This window comes from Cebus imitator, unplaced genomic scaffold (genome assembly GCF_001604975.1).
Source record: "Cebus imitator isolate Cc_AM_T3 unplaced genomic scaffold, Cebus_imitator-1.0 Scaffold711, whole genome shotgun sequence".
NCBI classification, from domain to species: Eukaryota; Metazoa; Chordata; class Mammalia; order Primates; family Cebidae; genus Cebus; species Cebus imitator.
Window position 1 is genome coordinate 519,042 of NW_016108026.1, and position 25,836 is coordinate 544,877.

Below are 25,836 nucleotides of genomic sequence, written 5' to 3' on the forward strand. Positions count from 1 at the left end.
GGGTGCAGGGAAGTTAGAGCAGAGTTAATTAAACAGCTCTGGCTCCAGCAGCAGGCCCAGCCCAACCAGAGCCCTGAGAACCGCACTGCTCCTGGCTGGCTGGTGGTGGGCGGGAGCTGGGGCTGCTCACGGCTCCTCTGTTAGGTGGGGCTCCCGGGAGGGCGGACTGTCGGGGGCCCAGCAGCTGCGGGGGTGGAATTGTGTTCCCCCTTCTCCCTTCTTCATCTTCTCTTTATGTCTTTGACTTAGTCTTTGTCACCTTATGACACCTTTGAAACCTTAGAGACACAGAGACACACACAGACAGAGAGGGAGGGAGGAGAGAGGGAAAGAGGGAGAGAAAGGGAGGAGAGGGAGGGAAAGAGGAAGGAAGGAGAGGGAAGGAGAGAGAAGAGAGGGAAAGAGGGAGAGAAAGGGAGGAGAGGGAGCATCTGAACGAATGCATTTGATTGGCTCACTTGAGTTCCTGTGCCAGGCCAGTAGCACAGAACAATTGACTGCCCTTGGTCTGATCAGCTGTGGGTGGTGAGGCTGGCAAGGTGTGTAGGTCACACCAGCTCTCTGTCATGGGGAGAGGGGGTCACTGGGGGCCCCAGAGGACAGAGGAGTGGTGGGAATTCCTGGAAGGGAGATTGCAGCTTCCAGACCAGCTCAGACACTGCCCTGATGGGAGCTTCCAGGAGACCCCAGGCCAGGTTAAAGCCTTCTCTGGGTTCTGTCCCCTCTGCAGCCTCGTCAAAGGTGCTGGTTGTATTGTCCTCGTCTGGCCAAGTCTGTTGCTGCCATCAGTCCCTGTGCTCGTCGTGGGTAGGGGTCAGCCTGGTTCATCCCTGTGGCCCTCCGTGGAGCTCGGGGCTGGCACACAGTGGTCATTCAGGATGTGTCGTATTTGGTGAAGTGAGCGAAGGGAGGAGAAGGGGAAGAGCTCCTAACACCTCCCTGGTGGGTCATCATCGGGCTCAGATTCCTTTACCTCCCAGTCCGGCCCAGCTCTGACTTGCTGGGATTCTCCCTTGGCTGAACAACCCCCAGGAAGGGGCCCCAGGTGTGCGTTCCCGCCGATGCATCCATCGAGGTGGGGAGAGGCTGGGGCGGCGCCGGCGGCTGCGGCTGCGGTACGTGGAACACGGTAGTGTGCCCCGCACATTAGCATGCCGAACCCACGTCTCTCGTAAGGTGTTAATTAAATTTCTTCGAAGTATATTGTCTGAAAAAAAAGGATAATTAGAAAGATGTCTTTAAAAGTATTTATGTAACTGATATGGCACCGCTTTTGGTTTGCCGCATAATTAGATTTAAACACAACTCCTCGAGCGGCATACTCATTTGGAGAGAGCTGCTTGTTGAAATGTCATTGCATTGTTTTTAAGAGTTTTGAGCCTGGTAAAACCATTCAACTGGGGAGGCAACATGTGGAGACAGGGCTGGGTGGGGAGCCGGGGTCTCAGTCCATGCCCATGTTTCTGCACTGGGGGTGCCCACGGCCGCTTGCTCAGCCCGGCTGGATCTCGGCATCCTCCTCTGTCAAATGAGAGGACCACGATGGGCTCCTGAGGCACAAAAACCTACATTTGTGCTGCTTTTTTTTTTTTTTTCTGAAACGGAGTCTCACACTGTCGCCCAGGCTGGAATGCAGTGGTGTGATCTCAGTTCACTGCAACCTCTGCCTCCCGGGTTCAAGAGATTTTCCTGCCTCAGCCTCCCGAGTAGCTGGGATTACAGGCACATGGCACCATGCCCGGCTAATGTTTGAATTTTCAGCAGACTTGGGGTTTCACCATGTTGGTCAGGCTGGTCACAAACTCCTGACCTCGTGATCCTCCCGCCCCGGCCTCCCAAAGTGCTAGGATTACAGGCATGAGTCACTGCACACGGCCTGTGCCGCTATTTAAAATGTTATTTTTGCTCAGTGGAGTAGCTTCATTTGACAGATGTGCAGACCTGGGCTGTGTAAAGCCTGGTCTTCTGTGACTCCAGGAGTGTTTTCTGACACAGCCCTGGAAAGTGTAGAAATGATCACACGGTCTTATAGTTTTAAAAAACGGACACACCTTTCCTTTAGGTGTATTTCACATGCTCTCCTGAACCTCCCCCCACCCCCGATGGTGCATACGCCCTGCCTGCACAGCCTTGGGGGTCGTCCTCACCACGTGCCCGTAGGCCTTTTCTCCATGTGGTCTCAGTGGGGGCCACAGTGCCCCCAAGGGGTAAAATCTGGTGCTTGGGGAGTGAAAAGAACATCTTTCTCTTACAAAGCGGAGGCGGACGTGAGTGACCTGAACACACATCTGACATCTCTGTGCTGCTAAATCTTCATGGGAGGGAGGTGAGTCTGGGGAAAGACAAGACATCTTGAAAAGGCCCCTCTGGGGGTGATGATGAACCAAAGGCCAGAAGCTGTGCAGCGATTCAGCTCCAGGGGCAGATACTCGCTGCACCTGCTTCTCACCCCCTTTAACCTTCACAGCTGCCCTCCGAGGTTTCCGTGTTACAGACAGGGAAACTGAAGCTCGGGCGCCAAATAAGCTTTGCCTGGCTAGTGAGGAGGGAAGTCCAGCATCGGGCCGGGGGCCCGCTGGGAAGGCTGGGCGTCCAGTCCCTGGTCTGGCGGATCTGACTGGCATTGACAGGGCTGTGAGCTGCCATGGACGGGGCTGCGGAGGCACTACCCGCAGGCCCGAGGCTCCACGATCTCCTGACCTGCAGTGTCTTCTCTCCCGGCAGGGTGGACCCGGTGCCTCACGATGCCCCCAAACCTCCAGGCTACACTCGCTTCGTCTGCGTCTCTGACACCCACTCAAGGACAGACCCCATCCAGATGCCATACGGCGACGTGCTGATCCATGCTGGGGACTTCACCGAGCTGGGGCTCCCGAGCGAGGTGAAGAAATTCAACGAGTGGCTGGGTAGGTCCCTCCGGCCCTGGGTGGGTGGATGTGCTGAGCAGGAAGCAGGAAGCTCCTGCCAGCTCCCGAGGCTGCCACCCTCCCTGGCTGCCTTTCCCTCCTGCTTCACCTGTGCCTGCCTCGTCAGCCTCCCTGACCTCTGGGACCAGATGCCCCTTTCTCTCCCATCCGCCTGGGACCTCTCCTCCTCCATCACCTGCCTTCGTTGTGACTTTCCATTTGTTTGTGGGATTTATTTTTGGCCTGGAAGACCCCCTCCCAGAGGGACTTTGCTCATGTCTCTGTCCCTTTGTGTGTCCAGGCCCCAGTGCCTGGCAAAGGTAGGGGTGTTTGGGAGGACACCTTCTGGATAATATTTGTAGTTTGGCTGACTTTTATTTCCCTGGGTTACTATGTGTGGAAAGTGTGAACTTACACCTTGTAAAGGGGTCTTCCTTTTACACAAGGTTCTTTGCTCCAGGCCTCGCCCCTCTGCTGCCTCAAAGTGTTTGCAGATGTCAGGGCCCCCTCTCAAGGAGGAATAGGCTTCAAACTGAGGAAGGATGAATTGATGAATGAGGCCGGGCAAGCTGGCTCACACCTGTAATCCCAGCACTTAGGGAGGCCGAGGTGGGTGGATCACCTGAGGTGAGGAGTTTGAGACCAGCCTGGCCGACATGGTGAAAGCTTGTCTCTACTAAAAATACAAAAATGTAACTGGGTGTGGTGGTGAGCACCTGTAATCCCAGCTACTTGGGAGTCTGAGGCAGGTGAATCACATGAACTGAGAGGTGGAGGTTGTAGTGAGCTGAGATCACATCACTGCACTCCAGCCTGGTGACAGAGAGAGACTGTCTCCAAAAAAAAAATTGATGAATGAGTGAATGAATGGCTGAGCCGGCAAATGAATGAATGACACTGAGAACGGTGGTGTCGGGGTGGGTGCTCAGCTGGTTCATCCTAGCTCAGTCACCCACTGCCATGGAGATGGTTTCTCCAGGGACCAGAGGTGGGCAGCGGCTGCTTCTCTCTGCAGCAGAGCCCTTTCCCACGCAGTGGTGCCCTGGTGGGCAGTCATTTATAAGCACGGCCCCTGGGTTTTGTCTTTGTGCTTTTTTTCCAAAATAAGAAATAAACCTGGGGGACCTGCTGGAAGAACTCGCTTGCCTTGGAATCCAGAGAAACTGCACAGTGAGGCATCTCTGTCCCCACCCTGGGAAGACAGATGGATGGTCCCTGTGCAGCCCAGCACCCAGGCCTGCTGCCGTGGAGGCGTGGGTGCGGGGCCGCTCACCTTCCTTCAAAGCCCCACGTGGCTGCCAGACGGTCCCTTCCGCCTCCCCAGGGCCGTCCTGCTGTGCAGTTGGCTGGGACTGCACGAGCAGAGGGCCAGGAGCGAGGCAGGGCAGCCGCGGCGAGCCAGGGGCCCGACTCTGCCAGGCGACAAATATTTACAAGCAAGGCCTTCCCTTCTGTTTGGCAGGCGGAGGGCTTTAAATATTGATTTTTCAAATGGGAAATTCTAATCAAAGACTCTGTTTGGGCTGAAGGAAGTGCAGGCCGGGGGGAGAGGGCTCCTGCAGGCCTGCTCTGCGATTCTCACCTTGCCCACACGAGCGTCAGGTCTGGGCTGCCTTTCAGGAGGGGATCCTTCCCCGAGGGACGCTGCTTGTCCCATCTGCCGTGGGTTTTAAAAGACAGGAGGCTCTGCTTTGTTGCGTCAAGAGGCCGTTTCCAGGGCAGAGAGGCTGGGGTCACCCTGGGTCAAGCCCCCACTGTGTGCCGGGCACTGGGTGGCAGGCTCTCATCACCTCTGCCTTGTTGAATTTGGGAACAGCTATTTGAGGTGGGTACCCTTTGCATCCCTATTTGACAGAGGAGAATGGAGATTCTGAAGAGTGAGGACTGTCTCTCACACACAGCCTGGCCTTCTAGGTGCCCGCGTCAGCGTGGAGTGAGGGAATGAACCAGATAATCGCATGTGTGGTGGGTGTGGGCACCAAAGGCTGTGGGATCAGCATGCAGGGGCTGATGGCAGCTAACTGCGGGTCGGGGGAAGGCTTCCTGGAGTAGCTGACTTGGGGCCTGGGTCTCAACAGAGGGGTTGGGCGGCTGCAGAGGGAAGAGAGGAGTTTCATGAGGGGGACAGCTGGGGCCATGGTGTGCTGGGGGGCACTTGCAAGGAGGAATGGCGTGCTGTGGCCGAGGCAGGGGGGTTTGGAGGGTGCTGGGGCTGGAAAGGGGATGGGTGTGACTGCGACTCTGTAGGTGGCGGTGGTGGGGCGGGGGTGGGGTACAGGGAAGTGTTTTGCTTGGTAGGGCCAGCCCATGGAAATGGGCCGTTTAGAAAGCTCCCTCTACCTGTTTTTTTTTTTTTTTTTTTTTAGACCGAGTTTCCCTCTGTTGCCCAGGCTGGAGTGTAGTGGCATGATCTTGACTCACTGCAACCTCTGCCTCCCGTGTTCAAGCGATTCTCTTGCCTCAGCCTCTTAAGTAGCTGGGATTACAGGCATGTGCCATGAAGCCTGGCTAACTTTTGTATTTTTAGTAGACGGAGTTTCATCAGTTGGCCAGGCTGTTCTTGAACTCCTGACCGCAAGTGATCCACCTGCCTCAGCCTCCCAAAATGCTGGGATTACAGGCATGAGCTAATGCGCCTGGCCCTCTCTACCTGCCTCTAATAGAACAATAAATGCCCTCCCATGGGCGTTTGGGAGGATATCTTCTGGATAATTCACACTTGTAGTTTGGCTGGTTTTTATTTGCCTGTGTTACTAGGTGTGGAAAGTGTGAACTTACAGCTTGTAAAGGGGTCTTCCTTCTACAAAAGATTGTTTGCCCCAGGCCTCTCCCCTCTGCTGCCTTGAAGTGTTTGCAGATGTCAGGGCCGCCACTCAAGGAGGAATGGGCTTCAGACTGAGGAAGGAGGAGCATTTGCCTGTGAGTGACAGCGTGAACAGAAGCCCATTTGCAGCTGGTATTTTGGGAACTCATCCGCTGCACAAAGTGAGACACCTTGGGTGGCTGCTGGGTCAGGTCCCCAGGGCTTGGTGATCATGGCTGAGAGTTGGACTGTGCACCTATTCCATGCATTTGGCCAGGGGTGTTTTTCTTTAAAGCTCAAGTTTACTGAGCACTTAGTAGTGCTGGGTGCTTTTACAAACTGTTTGTGTGTATTAGTAACTCATTTAATCCTCCTGACAGTGGAATGAGGCAGGAACTATTATGATTCCCATTTTACAGAGGAGAAAACCAAGGCCCAGAGCAGTGAAGTCACTTGCTCAAAGTCACACACGTTGTAAATGGCAGAACTGGGATTCACACCGGGCGGTGGGACCCAGCGCTGACTCCTGGTGTAGCTCTGTGCTGCCTCTCCTTGTGGAGAATCCTCCCTAACCGGAAGTAAGGGTGTGGGCGATGCTGTCTCGAGTTGGACATCCTGGATCTGCTTCCTACCCGGGTGACTGCAGCACCCACCTGACCCCTCTGGGCTTCATTTTAAATGTGGGCGGTTAGGCTCCCCTGCCGCACGTCCCTCCAAAGGTTGAGGCTCTGTTGGCATGGAGGAAAGAATCAAGCTTTGAAACTGTTAAGTGCTGTGTACATGTTATGATTGCCCCCATGAACTGGCGTCTACCACTCAGCCTGCTGCGGCGGCACTGTGGCTCCGTAGATGTGAGGGCTGTGGGGGAGCTGTTCATTGGAAAGAGCTATGAGGTCTGTCGGGAACCCACCTGGGGACGTGTGGTGATGGCCATTCACCTGGGTGGTCACGGAAGGCCTCCCTGAGGAGGGGATGTTGGGCCAGGCCTGAGGGTGAGAATGAGGCAGCCTTGTGCAGATCTGGGCAGAACCCGTTCCAGGCAGAGGACACGGTGGCTGCAGGGGCCCTAGGGTGGGAGCAGAGAGCACTGGGAGCATTGGGAAGTGGGAGAGGCAGGGCTGCGGGGCAGATGCTGGTCCACGCAGGCCTCCTGGGCCAGGGGCAGGAGTGTGGGGCTGATCCTAAGGGTGAGGGGTGCTTTGGGAAGGTGTTTATAGGGAGATAACCTTTAGAAAGACTTTTCTTTTCTTTTTCTTCTTCTTTTTTTTTTTTTTTTTTTGAGATGGAGTCTCACTCTGTTGCCCAGGCTGGAGTGCAATGGCGCAATCTCGACTCACTGCAACCTCCGCCTCCCGGGCTCAAGCGATTCTTCTGCCTCAGCCTCCAGAGTAGCTGGGATTACAGGCATGTGCCACCACGCCCAGCTAATTTTTGTATTTTTAGTAGGGGTTTCACCATGTTGGTCAGGCTGGTCTCAAACTCTTGACCTCGTGATCCTCCTGCCTCGGCCTCCCAAAGTGCAGGGATTACAGGTGTGAGCCACCATGCCTGGCCTGGAAAACTTTTTCAAAGGCCGTGGTGGATTGCAGAGCCAGAGTGTACACGGTGAGGGCTGAAATCCAGAATGTTCCAGAGTCAGTGTCTGGGTAGTGGGGTCGTGGGGTTTTAGCTTCTTCTTTAGGGTTGCCTCTCTCTCACACACCCTGTGGGGGTGTGTGTGTTTTTTTCTGGTAATCTCTAACAAAGGCAATGCTCCTGGGCATCTGGTGGGAAGTGTATCCCAGGAGGGGGTGGGACAGCGCTGGGCCTGAGGTCAGTTCTGGCGTCATCCAGCCATTGTAAGCAACTGGCCACTCCCTGACTTTTGCTCCATACAAAACAGACTCATCAGCTAAAACACCAGCAGCACCGTTTCCCTCCAGCCACACTGGCCAGCTGGACTTGTCCCGCATAGAACAAGCTCCCCTCCCTGGTCCTGGGCCCACACTCCCCTCACTCCTCCAGAGCTGCCTCTCGCGAAGCCTCTCCTGCCCCGCTCAAGGAGGAATGGGCTTCAGACTGAAGAAGGAGGTGCATTTGCCTGTGAGTGACAGCGTGAACAGAAGCCCATTTGCAGCTGGTATTTTGGGAACTCACCCACTGCACAAAGCGAGACACCTTGGGTGGCTGCTGGGTCAGGTCCCCAGGGTTTGGTGATCATGGCTGAGAGATGGACTGTGCACCTATTCTGTGCATTTGGCCAGGGGTGTTTTTCTATAAAGCTCAAGTTTACTGAGCATTTAGTATGTGCTGGGTGCTGTTCTGTATCCAGGGCAGAGCTGTTCCCTCCTCCTCTGTACGCCCAGAACTCCCAGTCTAGGCTCTGGTGGTGGCTCTCACCTTGTGGCGGCAGCGGGGATGTCTCCCACCTTCACCATCAGCCCCTGGAGAGCAGGGTCAAGGCTTCGTGCCCAGAGCCAGCCAGAGAAGCCCTGGACAGGGAGGAATGTGCAGCCATGGGTGGCATGCGGACCCCGCTGACACAGCCCTGTCTGTGAGCTGGCCACGGTGACACCAGCAGGGCAGGGTATGCCTGAATGCCTCTGGGTGGACCTCCAGCAAATGGGGGCTTCCAGGAGGGCAGTGCTGGGATGCAGACCAGTATGAGCCACCGCTCTTGTCACACAGGACTTGGGAAGCCATCTGAGAACACTCAGGGAGTGTAGGCTGAGTTGGAGTCTCAAGGAAGAAGCTAGAAGCTGGGGCCACAGGTGCTCTGGGACTGATGAAATGTTCCAGGTGTTCCAGGTGGGCATGCAGGTTCCCCTGGAGGCCAGGGTGCTGAGGGCAGGAGGGGAGCTTGAGCACTGAGAAGCACCCTCCTCCCAGGATGCCCTGCGGTGGCAGCCCCTGACCTCAAGGCCCTGACACCACCCGAATCTTTCCCAAGGCAAGAATGCTGGGTCCAAATTGTGCTCCCGTCTCTGAGTGACAGTTATGCCTGTAAGAACTGTCAGTTCCTGAGCTGGGATTTGCATGACGCCAGAAGGTTCCCTCTCTGTGACTGGCAGGTGCCAGGCTGGCCTCCCCACCCCTGGCCACAGGAAGCCTGCAGCCTCCGAAGCCCTCACTGCTCCCGTTCCAGCCCCTACAGCCTGAGGACCCTGCACCGCCCTCGGGAGCGACTGCCCAGAGGACACAGGTGGCTTTGTATTGGTCAGCCTCTCCTCCCCTCGGCTCTGCAGCGCCTGATGCTGGATGCAGTCTCGTCTAACATGGGTCTGCCCCAGCCTCCACGTGGCCTCCCTCTCTGGGACCCTTCTCCAGTTCCTCCTTTTGTTCCTCATTCCCCTCCTGCCCACCAAAGGGTGCTCCTCCTAGGGTCCATCCTTAGGCCTTCCAGCTCCCTTCTTTACAAGTGATAACTAAACACTCAGACCCCTCAGCTCTCGCTCCACCCGCACCTGCAGAATGTCTCCTCTCTCTGATCCAGCCACTGCATCATCTGGTCTTCTTACAAAACACCTCCTCCTGAGTGTCTGCCAGGGTTTTAGAGTAGTTCTATCCCAAATTGAACTCCTAAACCAATGACCCATCTCCTTAGGCTGCGTAGTAAGACGAAGCACTCCACTGTGGCGTTTGGGACGCTCTCAGTCGGGCTCCTGTGTCTGTCCCCTCTCCTTTCCCTTTGAGGCTGATGTCTGCAGTCATCTATTGTGATTCTGACACTGCTGTCATCTGTCCTGCCCACTGTCCTCTCTGCCCACTGTGTCACCTGCTGAGCTGCTGTGGGTGCTCAGTGTGCCAGCCTCCTGGGACCCCTTCCTCCTACAGCTTCTGTGAGCCCCTCCAGGGCTGAGACCATGCCTTGGTCAACACGGGTCCTCAGAGCCCAGCCCAGCCTGGCACTGAGGTGCCAAGTGGTGATGGTGGAATAAAGAATGGAGGGGTCTGTGAAGCACATGATGGGCCTGTTCATTAAGTGGCACTACCCTTAGCAGACACAGGCAGGGGAGGAAGACGAGGGCCTGGCAGTGGAGTATTTAGAAGTTATAATTAACTTTGTACTGGTGCCCTAGCATAACATGGTATAGGAGACAATATAAAAGGGGTCCCAGGATTTAGTGAAATAGAGCTAGGTCTTTTGCAAGTAAACCCTTAATTAAAATCCACAAGGGAGGAAGGGAGAGAAAGGGAAATGGAGAATCATGTCAAGGCAGTTTCTTCGATTCTTGCCTCATTTGCCGCTGCGTGGAAGGCCTGAGGGTGTGGGGGGTTTGCCTGGAAATGGGCCACACACAATGGCCTTGCCTCTTTGTGATGTAATCCCAGCGTGCCCGCTCGGCGGGATGGGCGTCTTCTCTGTTCCAGGCTCCAAGTGGAGTCTGGGAGCTTCAGAAAGGAGCAGGTGGGGCCTCGCCCTCACCTTGCAGGAGCAGGAGGGCGCTCACAGGCACAGGAATTAGGATCATTTGTGGGAAACAGGTACTTTCTGGTGCAAGCTGGAGGTTGTCCCCCTCCGTGCACCCCTCAAAGTTGTCCCCTCCCAGCTGCTCTCTGGCCTCCTCTCTTCTTCCTAAAGGGGAGGAGACAGACCTTGGATGTGGATGGGGACGATCCACATCTGAGTTCATGACTCTCTGTCCTGGCAGCGTGTGCGAGTCCCTGCTTTTGTCTCATTTCTTTATTTTTCCCCTCCCTTCTTCCCACCTCCCCACGCAAGGACTAGCATGCCCAAGCTCCCTCCCTCCTGCTCGCCCGCGCTCCTGCCTGGGTGCACCTTGCTCTTCCTCCCTTTCCTGACTTGAGCACTGCAAGATCCTGCCCGGTGGCCGCCCCTTCCGACCGCTGCAGAGCGTGCTGGGTGGGCATCCCCTGTTACAGATCAGGACCTAGAGCTGGTACCTGGGCGCCCGCCCCTGTGTGGGGCTGCTCCGGCCTCTGGGAGGTGGAGGTGTTCTGCTTCACTCGTGCAGGGTGCCGTTGGGCGAGTCTTCCTGGGAATGGGGTGCCGATGCTTCCAGCTCTGCAGGGCAGTTCATCAGGCCTCACGCTGGCTCTGTTGGGACTTGCAGCCTCTCACTCAGGCAGGGCACCGAGCACTTGAGGTCAGGACCCTGCATGCCAGTCACTTCTAGCTTTGTCCTCGCCGGCCACCTGGCCTCTCTTCTTCCCCATGGAGTGTCCACCTCAATCAGATGAGACCACGTGTGCACCCTGTGTGAACTGAGCCCCGCCTGGCACTTAGGGCCCTGGCAGTTTGTGCGCTTCCTGGCGTGGGTTACTAGAGCTCCCGCCTCTCCTGCGGGGCTGTGACTGCTGGCAGCCAAGGCAGGGGTCTACGCCAATCTCAGTCAACACAGCGTGAGGGGCTACTGCGTTCACTGGTTTGGTGCTGGAGATTCAGCAATGAGTGGCACAGAAGTATCCCTGCCCAGGTGGCCTGAGGTTGGATGCAACCACAGGTGGATCAATGCATGCGGTGGGCTGGGTCAACGCAAGGATGGGAGGCTTCTTGACATAAGATGGCTGGGGAAGGTGTGGTGGCTCACACCTGTAATCCCAGCACTTTGGGAGGCTGACAGAGGCGGATCACCTGAGGTTAAGAGTTCAAGACCAGCCTGACCAACATGAAGAAACCCGTCTCTACTAAAAATACAAAATTAGCCGGGTGTGGTAGCACATGCCTGTAATCCCAGCAACTTGGGAGGCTGAGGCAGGAGAATCACTTCAACCCGGGAGGTGGAGGTTGCAGTGAGCCAAGATCATGCCATTGCATTGCAGCCTGGACAACAAGAGTGAAACTATGTCAAAAAAAAAAAAAAAAAGATGGCTGGGGAAGAACCCCCCCAGGGGGCGGGGTCGTGCGCTGAGAAGGACCTAGCTGTGAATTCCTGGTGCACGGTGGGGGCCTGTGGGCCTGATCCCAGTGAGCCTGGGGCAGAGGCTGAAGAAGGAGGTCCATCTCTGTTGACTAGCTGGGACCAGGGCATGGATTTGATTCTAGAGGCTCCTGGGGGAGCTTAGGCAGGGGAGGACAAGGTCTGATTCGGGGTTCTGAAGGACCCTCCTGGCTTCTGGGTGGAGCCTGACTGTGGCAGGCAGGAGAGGGTGCCAGGGCACAGGGGAGGTTGGTGCAGCTGTCGGCAAGAGGCCAGGGTAGCTCAGACGACCTGGAGGTGGCTGAGGGAGAGCACAGTTGGGGCTTGGCTGTGGTTTGGAGGTGGAATCAACAGGATATCCTGGTGAGGTGTGGGGTTGGGGCAAGGGGGATGGGTGACCTGGTATCCTTAGGGCCTGGCAGCCTGGCACGAGGTGGAAGTTTAACAAATATTTGTTAAAGGAATGAGAAAAGAAAAGACAAATTTTGTGATGTTGTCACTTCGATTAAAAAAAATCCAATCAACTCTTTTTTTTTTTTTTTTTAAGAGCTAACAAGAATTCTCTCTGGATATAGACTTGAAATGGATTCTGGGAAATAAAGCAGAAACTTGGTACCAATGGGGGGAAAAATGGATCTGGTGCGACGGCCTGATTCAGACATTTCCAGACACACATTGTTATTCTCGCAAAGACTCAAGATTGAATATTTTAAAAATAATTTTATTTTTAAACTCAGCAGCCTCTTGTCATCTCCGGCCGGTTGGTGCCCAGGGATTTTGGTGGTATAGTCACATGGCCAGCACGACTGATAAACAGGGTGACCCCCTGGAGAGTGAGATCAGTGCTCAGCTGAGGAATGGATGGCTTGTGCACAGAGGTTTGGTCTTCATTTAAAAAATTAATTTTCTATATTTTTCATAAAAAAAAGAAATCCTCACAAGCCGTGCTGTGTTTTACGGGCTAAAAGGGAGAACATTAACTTCTAAGAAAGATGAAAAATCTAGAATTCTAAGTTGTAGTCAAGTGATTTTGGCCAGCCGTAATTACAGTATTTTCATGTTAATGTATAAACCCCTTGAAAGGTGTGCTTAAGTGATAATTATCTATTTACAACAAAATGGCTTTGGAAATGAAATGAGACCCACTGTTTTGTGTGTGTGTGTGTGTGTGTGTGTGTGTGTGTGTGTGTGTGTGTGTGTATCAAACATGTTATGCAGTGGTGTTTTTTCTTTCTTTCTTTCTTTTTTTTTTGAGACGGAGTTTCACTCTTCTTGCCCAGCCTAGAGTGCTCAATTCACTACAACCTCCCTGTCTCAGGTTCAAGCGATTCTCCTGCCTCAGCCTCCTGAGTAGCTAGGATCACAGCTGCCCGACACCATGCCTGGCTAATTTTTGTGTTTTTAGTGGAGACGGGGTTTCACCATGTTGGCCAGGCTGGTCTTGAACTCCTGACCTCAAGTGATCCACCCTTCTCAGCCTCCCTAAGTGCTGGGATTAAAGACATAAGCCACCGTGCCTAGTCCTTTCTCTATTTTTTTTTTTTTTTTAAGATCATCATCCTAAGTATCTCCATTTTAAAATTAAAAACTTAAAATTTAAACAAGGTAGAGTGATTCATTTCTCTGAAAAGCTGGGCTCTCTGAAACTTCTTGTGTAGTTTTATTTTGTGTAGTTTGTTACTTGTTTGGATTTTTTTGTTTGCTTGTTTATATCTCATTTTGTGTCAAAGGGTTGAAGATAGTTTATAAAAATAACGTCAATAGGGTACAATATTGATGATAAATTAAAAGCCAGGATTGAAAAAAAAATTAGAATAGCTCAGATGGAGGACGTAGCATTTCAACACCCAGGGCTTTGTGGGCTCTGAGTGGGAAACCAGGATCTGAGCTTCCTTGGGGTCAAAGTAAAGAAGGTAATTTGACTAATGTCCCTAATTACTGGGAAATGTGCCAGCTGCTTTGATTGGTCCCCTATAGCATGTTTGACAGCCATCTCATTCCACTGGGAGTACCTTGAAGGCCTATACCTGTGTCCTCCTAATCTCTGTGTGGTAAAGTGTTTTGTATTGGATAATAACAGCAAATATTTATTTAGTTTCCTGGTGTATAAAACATGCCCATTTCTGTCATTCACTTTGTGCTTTCTATCCCCCGTCACCTCCGCCTTCTTTTGGATTGATTGAAGTTTCTTTTTTTTTGCCTCTATTGGTTTGGAAATTCTATATTGTTTTTAAATATGTTTAGTAGTTATTCATAGTTATTCATACATTTTTAATGTGTATATCTGACTTAATACAGCCTAAAATTAAACAACATCTTTATTCCTCCCCAAAGAACCCTGGGACACACCTACCCTGTCCCTTCTTGCTTCCATCTTATTTATATCTCTGCTCTGGTGTGTACTTTTTTTTTTTTTTTTTAGATGGGATCTCACTCTGTTGCCCAGGCTGGAGTGCAGTGGCACAATCATAGCTCACTGCAGCCCCAACCTCCTGGGCTCAAGCAATCCTCTTGTCTTAGTCCGCGCCTCACCCTGAGTAGCTGGGACTACAGGCTTGCACCACCATGCCTGCTAATTTTTGTATTTTTTTTAGGGATGGGGTTTTACCATTTTGCCCAGGCTGGTCTTGAACTCCTGGGCTCAGGTGATCCGGCTACCTCGGCCTCCCAAAGTGCTGGAATTATAGGTATGAGCCACTGTGTTTACATTCTGTTTTTTTTTTTTTTTTTTTTTTTTAGACAAGATCTCACTCTGTCACCAAGGCTGGAGTGCAGTGATGTGATCATGGCTCACTGCAGCCTCAGCCTCCTGGGCTCAGGTGATTCTCCCACCTTAACCCCCTGAGTAGCTGGTGGCACTACAGGCATGCACCATGATACCCAGCTGGTTTTTCTAGTTTTTGTAGAGATGGGGTTTTGCCATGTTGCCCAGGCTGGTCTCGAACTCCTGGGCTCAAGCCATCTGCCTGCCTTGGGCTCCCAAAGTGCTGTGATTACCGGGGTGAGCCACCACACCCAGCCTGGTATTTACTTTTAATGTGTTTTTGACTCTGCCTCACACTAGTCATCGTTGTTAGCATTTGTTTTTCAGGTTACGTTTGATTGTTTACTCAACAGGTGCTTCCTGAGCACTTTTTCTGCACTGGGCATAATTCTGGGCACTCAGGATGCAGCAGTGAACAAAACTAGTTCCTGCCTTTGTGAGTCAGGGGAGAAGATAAACAGCTGTCATATGATGGGAGGTGTTCAGGCTAAGGGCACGTGAAGGCATGGGGAAGGGTGGGACCCTCTGCCGAGGTGACGTTTGCATGAAGACCTCAATGGAGGCGGCCAGCCGTGCGCATGTCTGGGCAGAGGCAGCAGCTCTGAGTTGGGGGTGTTGATGGCACATGTGAGGACTGGCAAGAAAGACGTGGCTGGAACTCCATGGAGAGTCTGAGCAAGTGAGTGGAAGAAGTAGAGCCCAGATGGGGGATGGGACCCAGCAGGGAAGCTCAGGGGGGCTTCATGCAGTAGGTGGCAAGTAAGGCGACCTGGGCATTTGGGCAGTGCTTGGACACATGAAGTGTGAACATAGGCCTTCCAGCTCAAGGGATGAGGCTAACCAAGAGCTCAAGGCTGAAACTGCTACTTGCCTTTGGTTTGCAATCATTCATTCACTCAACAAACATCGGTGGCCCCCTGTGTTGTCCTACCCCCTGTGCTAGACACCAGAGATACCATGGGCAGCAAATTGAGCAAGACTTCCGCCTGAGAGCCACATGAACAAGAAAACACCATGACACAATGGAGACAGAAGAGGGGGAAGTGGTAGGCTGGGACCAAGTTGGACCATCTAGGCTTAACTTGCCGCTCACTTGCCTTCCAGGTGTGAGACGGAGGGCAGGTGACTTTCCTGTGCAATAAAGGATGGCAGTGCCTTCCTCCCCCGGCTGGTTGTTCTGGGGATGAGAGACGATGTGTGCCAAGCATGCAGTCTGGGGTTCTGCCAGGTTCCCTGGTGTGAATCTTCCTCTTCCTGTGCTGTTTCTCTCCAGCTCATTCAAGGCTGTGGACCCTTTGGGGAGAAATCGCTGGTTGGTTGTTCAGAAGTTGGTGTAAGCAAGATTTTCTTACTGATACACTTTTTTTCTCTTTTCACAAACACGGAGAGAGGCATTTGGATATGAAACAAGCCTGTAGATTTTTAAAAATGTCATTTTCATACAGGATTTTATTCCAGAACAGGAATAATCAACAAGCCAGACAATCCTGACCAGCACAGCATTAAAATACTCTGTCCCCGTGTGCACATAAACTTATGAAATGTCTGGTAATTTCCACCATTTTCCTGTCTATACAACCTGCCCCTGCCCACCTCCTGCACCTGCACTCAGCATAAATGTTGTCAGAAGCTGGAGACTTGTTGTTTGGAGAATGTGATCTCCGCTTAGAGAGAGTGAAACTAGCAGGTGTGTCACTGTTCATGCACACGGTGTCCCCTCCTGGTCACTGGTACATCCTCACAACTGGCCCTTCTCACACTTCAGGGTTCAAGTGCAGATTATGCAGGTCTCTGGAAGGCATGACACTCTGCATTGCTTTTTTCTTTCTTTTTTTTTTTTGAGAAGGAGTCTCACTCTGTCACCAGGCTGGAGTGCAGTGGCTGCGATCTTGGCTCACTGCAACCTCTGCCTTCTGGGTTCAAGCGATTCTCCTGCCTCAGTCTCCCAAGTAGCTGGGATTACAGGCGCCCACTACCATGCTCAGCTAACGAGACGGGATTTCACCATGTTAGCCAGGATGGTCTTGATCTTTTGACTTCATGATCTGCCTGCCTCAGCCTCCCAAAATGCTGGGATTAGAGGCGTGAGCCACTGTACCTGGCCCAACATTTCTAATGAGCTCCCAGGCGATGCCCCTTCTGTTCTGCCGAGGACTCTTTTGGGGATCACACTTTGATTTTTTTTTTTTTTTGAGACAGGGTCTCACTCTGTCGCCCAGGCTGGAGTGCAATGGTGCAATCTCGGCTCATACAACCTCTGCCTCCTGGTTTCCAGTGATTCTCCTGCCTCAGCCTTCCAAGTAGCTGGGATTACAGGCACACACCAGGCTAATTTTTGTATTTTTAGTAGAGACGGGGTTTCACCATGTTGGTCAGGCTGGCCTTGAACTCCTCACCTCAAGTGATCCATCTGCCTCAGCCTCCCAAAGCGCTGGGATTACAGGCATGAACCACTGCACTTGGCCTGGGGACTACACTTTGAGTAGCAGAGTCCTATACCAGCATTGTCCACTTCCTGAGAGGGTGGAAATGCTGTATATGTGTGCCGCCCAGTGTGGTAACCACGAGCCCTATGTGAGCATTGAGCACTCGAAATGTACAGGTATTGATCGACTTACGACCGATGCAACTTATGACCATTCGACTTTACGACCACAATCGCTAGCCACGACTGCGCTGCATCTGGCAACGCAAACATTGCCCAGCTGGGCATACTACAGTGCGGACCAGCTTCTGGCAGCACTACCATCTCCGCGTGCATATAGCCTACTCAACTTACAACCAAATCGTGTTACGACTGGTGTGTTGGAACCAATCGTGGTCGTAAGTCGAGCACGAGCTGTAGTTAGTGTGACTGAGAAACTGACTTTTGTGTTTTTGTTTCACTGTAGCTGATCTGAAATTAAATGTCCACAGGGAGTTCATGGCTACTGTGATGGACAGCACATCTGAACATCCCTGGAGGTGTCTGCTGTTGCTGCCTCTGCTTTGCAGATGCAAAAGCTGACTCAGGGAGGAGAAAGCTTGCCCAAGGTCATACAGCAAAGAAAAGTGGAGTCAGGATTCCAACCCAAGATCTAAGCTCTTTTTAAATGTTTTATTATTTATTTATTTGTTTTTAGTTTTTTAAAATTGAGATGGAGTCTTGCTCCATCTCAGTGACAACCCAGGCAGTTCAGTGACATGATCCCAGTTCACTGCAACCTCCGCCTCCAGGGTTCAAGTGACTCTGATGCCTCAGCCTCTCGAGTAGCTGGGATTACAGGTGCCCACCACGCCTGGCTAACTTTTGTATTTTTAGTAGAGATGGGGTTTCATTATGTTGTCCAGGCTGGTCTCAAACTCCTGACCCCAGATGATCCACTCGCCTTGGCCTCCCAAAGTGTTGGGATTACAGGTGTGAGCCACCGCACCCAGCCGTAAATTTTTTATTTTTTTAATACCTAAGGAGACCTTTTGTTTCTGGAGGTCATGTAGGTCTCCAGGGCGGGGATCTGGATAGTTGGGTATGGGGCCATATTTTCAGCACCACGGACAGCGCCAAACCGCCTCCCCCGCACCCACGCTCTAAGGGTTGTTATTGGCTAAGCCAAGGAATGCACTCATCCCCTTATCCCATGGCTCCGAGTTATAGATGTGGCAATTGTGTGTGCCCTGGCTGACTGTGCATACGCTAGGCCTCTGCCTGCCTCAGTCCCCTGCTTGGCTCCATCCCCGCACCCTGGAACTCTTCCACCTGCCACCCAGTGAGGGAGAAAGTTGGGTGCTGAGGGCCACACACATGTCTCTGGGGGACATGGTTGAGAGCTCAGACTCTAAACTGAAACCAGAGCTGGGACACCTTGCTTCCTCGGTGTGTGACCTCTAGCAGGTAACAGCCTCCCTGGATTTCAGTTTTATAATTTGGAAAATGGGGAATTAATGGGATGTTTCTCACAGGGCCTTGGTGAGACCTGAGTAAGAAAGTGCAGGTGGAGTGCAAGCTCCGGGCAGGTGCGGGGTGAACCCTTCATTGTTTCCGTCTCTCCTGAGCAAGGTGCGTTCTAGAAGCAGAAAGGCAGTGGAGGCAGCTGGAGGGATGAGGCAGCAGAATGGGCAGGCCCAGCCAGGTGGCGGTGGTTTATAGAGCCAGGGGCACCAGCAAGCACTCTGGGGAGGAGGTACGCAGGGCGCAGCCCCCCCACCTGCCTCAGTGGGACCAGCCCCATTCTGCTCAGGTGTCAGTGACCTCCCTCCCACTCAGTGTTCTCTGTGGTTTTTGGAGCCTCCCCCATTGCAGGGTTTATTTGAGTTTCAGAGGGAGCCATGATGCAGCCATGTCCATGGACCTGGGCTAGTTTAAATCCTGAATGAGACAGGGGCCAGGGGAAAGGAATGGGCAGACCCCCTCCCAGCCCTGCCTGGCCTCGTGCCTGCTAGGCAGCCCTGAGAAGGCCATCCCTCCCCTGTGCCTCAGTGTCTTTACCTGAAAAATGGGGCCACACACTTGCTTTGGAGGGCTGTCATTAGGATTGAATAAGGCATTGCAGCTGGGGTTCTGCCTAGGCTCGTGGGTCCTGAGGGATCTCTCGAGTTTGCATCCTGGCTCTGCTCTTCCCAGCCATGTGGCCTTGGGCATGTTCTGTCTGCTCTCTGAGCCTCAGTTTTCTCATCTATCAAAGGGAGCTGATATTGGGAGAGTTCATGAGGCAGTGGGTGACCTGGGCTCATCATAGGCCTGGCGTGGGGTAGACGCATAACACACGCAGCTGTTCCTGTGATGGTGATTTTATGAACACATCTGAAGTGCCTGGCACAGAGTAGATGGCTCAGTTGATGGTAGCTTTGTGTGTGTGTGTGTGTGTGTGTGTGTGTGTGTGTGTGTGAGACAGAGTCTCGCTCTGTTGTCAGGCTGGAATGCAATAGTGCAATCTTGGTTCACTGCAGCCTCCATCTCCCAGGTTCAAGCGATAATCCTGCCTCAGCCTCCCGAGTAGCTGGGACTGCAGGTGAGTGCCACCACGCCCAGCTAATGTTTGTGTTTTTAGTAGAGATGAGGTTTCACCACATTGGCCAGGATGGTCTCGATCTCTTGACCTCATGATCTGCCCGCCTCGGTCTCCCAAAGTGCAGGGATTACAGGCGTGAGCCACCGCGCCCGGCCGGTGGTAGCTTTAATTACTATTGTTAATGTCATCCAAACAGGACTTCCGCTTTTTAAAATCGTGTGTTTAAGAGTTAGAATTTAGTTCTTTGAAATTTGTTTTAAAAGCAAAGCGGATTTTTTAGAAGTGTATAGGTTTGTTTCTTTGGTCTGTCTTAAGAAGAAGAATTTCACACCTTTCGGAGTGTGCGCCATGCAAATGAAGATGCCAGAGCTCGCGGAAGGCCGTTCGGAGCTAATTCTGGGCTGGTTTGACAGCCACGACACTGAAGGGGAAGCATCGAGCTGACAAAGCGAGGCTTTCTTTGGTAACATCCCAACCTCTCAAAATAGTCACTTTCCAAACTAACATTTGTCATGTTGGTGTTTGAAGGAAGTTTTTTGTTCATTGATCCAACCACGTGCTGCACCGCCTCAAAACTCTGCACAGGTTTCCCCTGTCTCCCCGGTGAGTCCAGGCACTGCTCCTGGGGTCAAGGCCCCTGGGGGGGGGGCCCACGGTCCCTTCTAGGCCTGCCTCCATCCCTCCCCTTTGTCTGCTGAGGCTTCGGGGCAGTTGTCAGATCTGTTGGATGTTTTCCCACTTCCATGCTTTTTATGTGTGGGCTGCTCCTGCCGGGGTGCCGATCCTGTCTGCTTAGGGAGCTGCTGTCCACCGTGGATACCTGTTTCTGTGATCACTTCTCTCCTTTCTTCTTTTTTTTTCCCCCCGAGACGGAGTCTTGCTCTGTCGCCCAGGCTGGAGCGCAGTGGTGCGATCTCAGCTCACTGCAAACTCTACCTCCCGGGTTCAAGAGATTCTCCTGCCTCAGCCTCCCTGGCAGCTGGGATTACAAGCGCCCGCCATCACGCTGGCTAATTTTTGTATTTTTGGTAGAGATGGGGTTTCTCCATGTTGGCCAGGCTGGTCTCAAACTCCTGACCTCAGGTGGTCACCCATCTCAGCCTCCCAAAGTGCTGGGATTACAGGCATGAGCCACTGAGCCAGGGCAGTGCCCTCTCGTTATAGGGACACCAGTCATCGGATGAGATCCTACTCATATGATCTCATTTTACTTTAATTATCTCCTTAAGGGACCTCTCCAAATGCAATCCCGTTCTGAGGTACTAGGTTTTAAGACTTGAACATATAAATTTTCCGGGGGTGGGGGGACAGAATTTTTAGCCTATAACAGGTGAAACTGCCATCACTAGAGCTATTTTCTGTTTCCAACATACTTTTCAGAGCATTTTCGAATCTGTTGTGAGAAGCTATGGAAACCTGTTTGTAATCTCAGCAACGTAACTACTCAGAGTAATTGCTCTGTGTTGGATGATCAGCTATCAGTCTTACTGTTGATTATGTGAAGAGAGTGTCCCCCTGCCCACCCGCCTTTTAATTGCCTGAAAGTTTCCAGGAGTTTGACTATTGTATTAATTTTCTGAGGCTGCCATAACACATTATCACAAACTTCTTGGTTTAAGATAACAGAAATGTATCCTTTCACTGTTCTGGGGGTCAGAAATCTAACATTCAGTTGTCAGTAGGACTGTGTTCCTTCTGGAGACTCCGGTGACGGGGAGGAAGCAGGGAATCCTTCTTTGCCTCTTGTAGCTCGTGGTAGCTGTTGGCAGTCTTTGGCTTCCTTGATTAGTGGCCACAAGATCATGTTCATCTGTGAGTAGAGACAGTTTTATTTCTTCCCTTCCGTTCCAGATGCTTTTATTTCTTTTTCATGCTTCACTGCCCCGGTTAGAACCTTAAGCACAATGTTGAATAGAAATGTTAAGAGTGGACGTGCTTGTTTTGTGACCAATCTTAGGAGGAAATCTTTTAGTCTTTCACTATGAAGTATGATGTTAGCCGTGAGATTTGTAATATGTATGTATTTACTTGTTTATTTAGAGACAGGGTCTTACTATATTGCCTAGGCTGGTCTTGAGCACCTGGGCTTAGGTGATCCTTCTGCCTCAGCCTCCCAAATAGCTGGGACTGCAGATGTGCACCACCACGCCCAGCTCACTGAGGGACCTTTAGAGATGCTCCTTACCAGATTGAAAATGTCCCTTCTATTCCCAGTTTGTTATGTGTTTTTTGTTTTGTTTTGAGACTGTCTTGCTCTGTCACCCAGGCTGGAGTGCAGTGGTGCAATTTTGGCTCACTGCAACCTCTGCCTCCTGGGTTCAAGTGATTCTTGTGCCTCAGCCTCCTGGGTAGTTGAGATTACAGACATGTGGCACCATACCTGGCTAATTTTGTATTTTTATTAGAGACAAGTTTCTCCATGTTGGCCAGACTGGTCTTGAACTTCTGGCCTCAAATGATCCATCCATTTCAGCCTCCCAAAGTGCCGGCATTACAGGCGTGAGCCACCAGGCCTGGCCAAGTGTTGTTGTTGTTGTTGTTTTTAATCATGAAAGGGTGTTTTATTTTGTCAGTTGCTTTTCTGTGTCTGTTGAGATGGTCATATGTTTTCCCCGTTATTATTGCAGTATATTACATTAATTGTTGTATGTTGAACCAGCCTTACATTCCTGGGTTCAATCCCATTTGGTGATGGTGTATAATCCCTTTTTATCGGTGTCTAATCTTTTGTTGCCTGATTTGACTTGCTAGTATTTTATTGAGGATTTTGCGTCTATATTCGGCAGAAATACTGGTCTGTGGTTTTCTTTTCTTGTGATAGCTTTGTCTGGTTATGGTATCAAAGCTTCCTAGACTGAGCTAGAAAGTGTTTTCTCTTTTGCTTTTCGGAAGAGTTTGTCAAGGACTGGTGTTAATTCTTGAAATGTTTGATACAAATCGCCAGTGAAGCCATCTGTTTCTGGGCTTTTTATCATTATAAAATATTCTTCCTTTTCTCTAGTAACCATTTTTGTCTTCAAATCTATTTTTTTAATGTTGGTATAGAGACTACAGCTCTCTTTTGGCATCTGGATACTGTTTGTATATCTTTTTCATTCTTTTACTTTCAACCCACTTGTTTCTTTGGATCTAAAGTGTATCTTTATAAACAGCATGTAATTGGATTTTTAAAAATTACAATTTTTAATCTCTGCCTTCTTTTGAGTGGAGCATTTAAGCATGTTATGTTTGATATAGCTACTGACAAAGTAGGATTTATATCTGCCATTTTGCTCTTTGTTCTGTATATATCTTATATATTTTTTGTCCATCTTTTCTTCTATTACTGCCTCTCTTGTGTTAAATAGATATTTTTTAGTTCACTATTTTAATTTCATTTCTTTTACTATATTTAAAAATTTTATGGGTTGTTTCCCTGGAGATTATAATTAGTTTATTTTTACCTTATAACGATCTAGGTTTCATTAATAGCAACCTGATTTCATAAATATACAAAAACTGTGTTCTAATGTGAGTTCCATTCCCTCCCCTCCTTTGTGGATTATTGTCATACAGATTACATTTTTGTGCATTAGAAGCTCATTAACACAGTTTTATAACCACAGTCATGTGCTGTGTAATGATGTTTCTGTCGGTGACAGACTGTATATACTACAGCAGTCCCGTAAGATGATAATACTGTGATTTTACTTACTTTTCTATGTTTGGATATGCAAATACTTACCATTGTGTTATGATTGCCTGGAGTATTCAGGACAATAATATGCTGTACAGGTGTGTAGCCTACGAGTGACAGGCTCTCCTGTATAGCTTTGGTATGTAGTTGGCTGTATGATCTGGGTTTGTATACACAATATCAAAATCACCTAATGATGTATTTCTCAGAATGCATCTCTGTCATTAACAGTCCACAACTGTATTCCTTGATGTTATTGTCTTTTAAACCAAAGAGTTACAAACAGAAATACATGTGTACTGCCTTTTATATTTGCTTATGTAGCTACCTTTACTGGTGCTATTTCTTCATACCGATTTGAGTTACTGTCTGATACTCTTTCTGAAAGAGTCTGTTTAGTATTTTTTGTAGAGAGTGCCTGCTAGTGACAGATGTGGTTTGTTTTTGTTGGTCTGGGAATGACTTAATTTCTCCATTTTTAAAGGATAGTTTTGCTGGATGTAGAATTGTTGGCTGACGGTCCTTCTTCCCAGCATTTGTGTATCACACTGCCTTCTGGTGATTGTTGTTTCTGATGAGAAGTCAGCTGTTATTGAGGATTATTTGTGTGTGATGACTGATTTTCTGCTTTTTGACAGTTTGATTATGATGTGTTTAGGTGTGGACCTTTTTGAGTTTATCATATTTGGAGTTATTTGAACTTCTTGGATGTGTAGATTAATGTTTTTCATCAAATTTGGGGAGGTTTTGGCTATTGTTCCTTCCTTCCCTCCTTCCTTCCTTCCTTCCTTCCTCCTCCTTCTTTTCTTTCTCTGTCTTTCTTTCTTTCCTTTCCTTCTTTTCTTTTCTTTTCCTTTCTTCCGTTCTTTTTCTTTCTTTTCTTTTCTTTTCCTTTCTTTCTTTCTTTCTTTCTTTCTTTCTTTCTTTCTTTCTTTCTTTCCTTCCTTCCTTCCTTCCTTCTATTTCTTCTTTCTTTCTTTTCTTTCCTTCCTTCCTTCCCTCCCTCCCTCCCTCCCTTCCTTCCTTTCCTTTCCTTTCCTTTTCTTTTCTTTTCTTCTTTTCTTTTCTTTTTCTTTCCTCTGTTTGGAGACAGAGTCTCACTCTGTCACCCAGGCTGGAGTGCAGTGGCACAATCTTGGCTCATTGCAACCTCTGCCTCCCAGGTTGATGCAATTCTTGTGCCTCAGCCCCCCAAGTAGCTGCGACTACAGGTGCACACCATGACACCTGGCTAAGTTTTGAATTTTTAGTAGAGATGGGGTTTTGCCATGTTGGCCGGGCTGGTCTTAAATTCCTGGCCTCAAGTGATCCACTCACTTCACCCTCCCAAAGTGCTGGGATTACAGGGGTGAGCTATTTGGGAATATAGCTATTGTTTCTTTAACTGCTCTTTCTTTCCCTCTCTCACTTTTCCTTCTGTAACTCCTCTTACACATACATTAGTGTCACTGATAGTGTCCCACAGGTCTCTGAGGCTCTGTTCATTTTTCTTCATTCTTTTTCCTTTCTGTTCCTCAAACTGGATGATTTCAATAGATCTATCTTCAGGTTTGCTCATTCTTTCTTCTGCCAGCTAGAAACTGCTGTTGAGACCCTCTAATGAAAATGCCATTTCACGTATTTTACTTTGCAACTCCAGAATTGGATTATTTTTTCAGTTATAGTTCCTTATTGATATTCTTTATTTGTGAACACATCATTCTCACAATTTTCTTGAATTCTTTAGACAGTTCTTTCTAGTTCTTTGAACGTATTTCTAATAGCTGATCTCAAGGCATTATTTACTTATGTCTACCATCAGGGTTTCCTCAGGGATAATTCCTACTGACTGCTCTTTTCCTTGTCTAAGGACCATACATTTCTGTTTCCTTTAAAAAAATGGATTTTTTTTTTTGAGACAGGGTCTCACTTTGTCTCACTGCACCCAGGTTGGAGTGCAGTGGTGCGATCTCGGCTCACTGTAATTTATTTCCTGGGTTCAAGTGATTCTTTTGCCTAAGCCTCCCGAGTAGCTGAGACCACAGGCGAGCACCACCACGCCCAGCTAAATTCTTGTGTTTTTGGTATGAATGGAGTTTCACTATGTTGCCCAGGCTGTGGATGTTTCAAATAATAGAATTTGCTGACTGTGGAAATCAGATTCCGCTCCCCCCTCCAACCCTGCCTCTAACCAAGGTTTCTTGTCGTTTGTTTAGTCAGTATCCAGGATAAACTCTGTGGTGTTTGTATTCTCTGTCTGGTGTGGCCACTAAAGTCTCTGCTAGGCTAGCTTAGCTGTCAGCTAATGCCTGCCCAGAGATTTCCTGATGTGCCTTGAACTGATAAGTCTCCCATCATTTGCTGGGGAGCTCCCAACCATTGTGTTGGGGCACATCCTCAACACTCTAGCACTTTACAAAAGCCTTCACTTCTTGCATGTACAGAGCTTCAAGGTCATCCTGACTTGAGCTATGAGGGCCCCTTTCCTGGGCACATGCACAGCCCTGCCCATGAGCACTATCCTCTAGGTGCCCTGTGCGTGCCTCATTCTCCAGATGATCATTTTAAGTTTCTTGGCTGGCCTCTTGCTTTCCCTAGCTGGTATGGCCTCCTTGGGAAGCTGTGATGTTAGACAGCTGCTGCTGATAGTTTTTAACAAATGCTTTGGGGATAGAGCTTTCCTCTTTGAGCAAGCTCTGACAAGTCCTGGCTGGGTGCAGTGGCCCACACCTGTAACTCTAGCACTTTGGGAGGCTGAGATGGGAGGATCACAGGAGGCCAGGAGTTTGAGACCAGCCTGGGCTATATAGTGAGACCTCGTCTCTTTTTTTTTTTTTTTTTTTTTTGAGACGGAGTTTC

At 50.2% G+C, this 25,836-nt stretch overlaps 1 protein-coding gene across 5 annotated transcripts in view; it reads left to right on the top strand.

Moving 5' to 3' along the window:
• MPPED1 (metallophosphoesterase domain containing 1) overlaps positions 1-25,836 on the top strand; it is an 85,781-nt gene that overhangs the window by 20,641 nt on the left and 39,304 nt on the right. For all 5 annotated transcript variants that reach the window (XM_037735033.1, XM_037735032.1, XM_017518888.2 and 2 more), the window contains one exon: positions 2,725-2,906. In XM_037735033.1, coding sequence (XP_037590961.1) covers positions 2,725-2,906 — 182 coding nt within the window. The remainder of the gene's footprint in view (positions 1-2,724; positions 2,907-25,836) is intronic.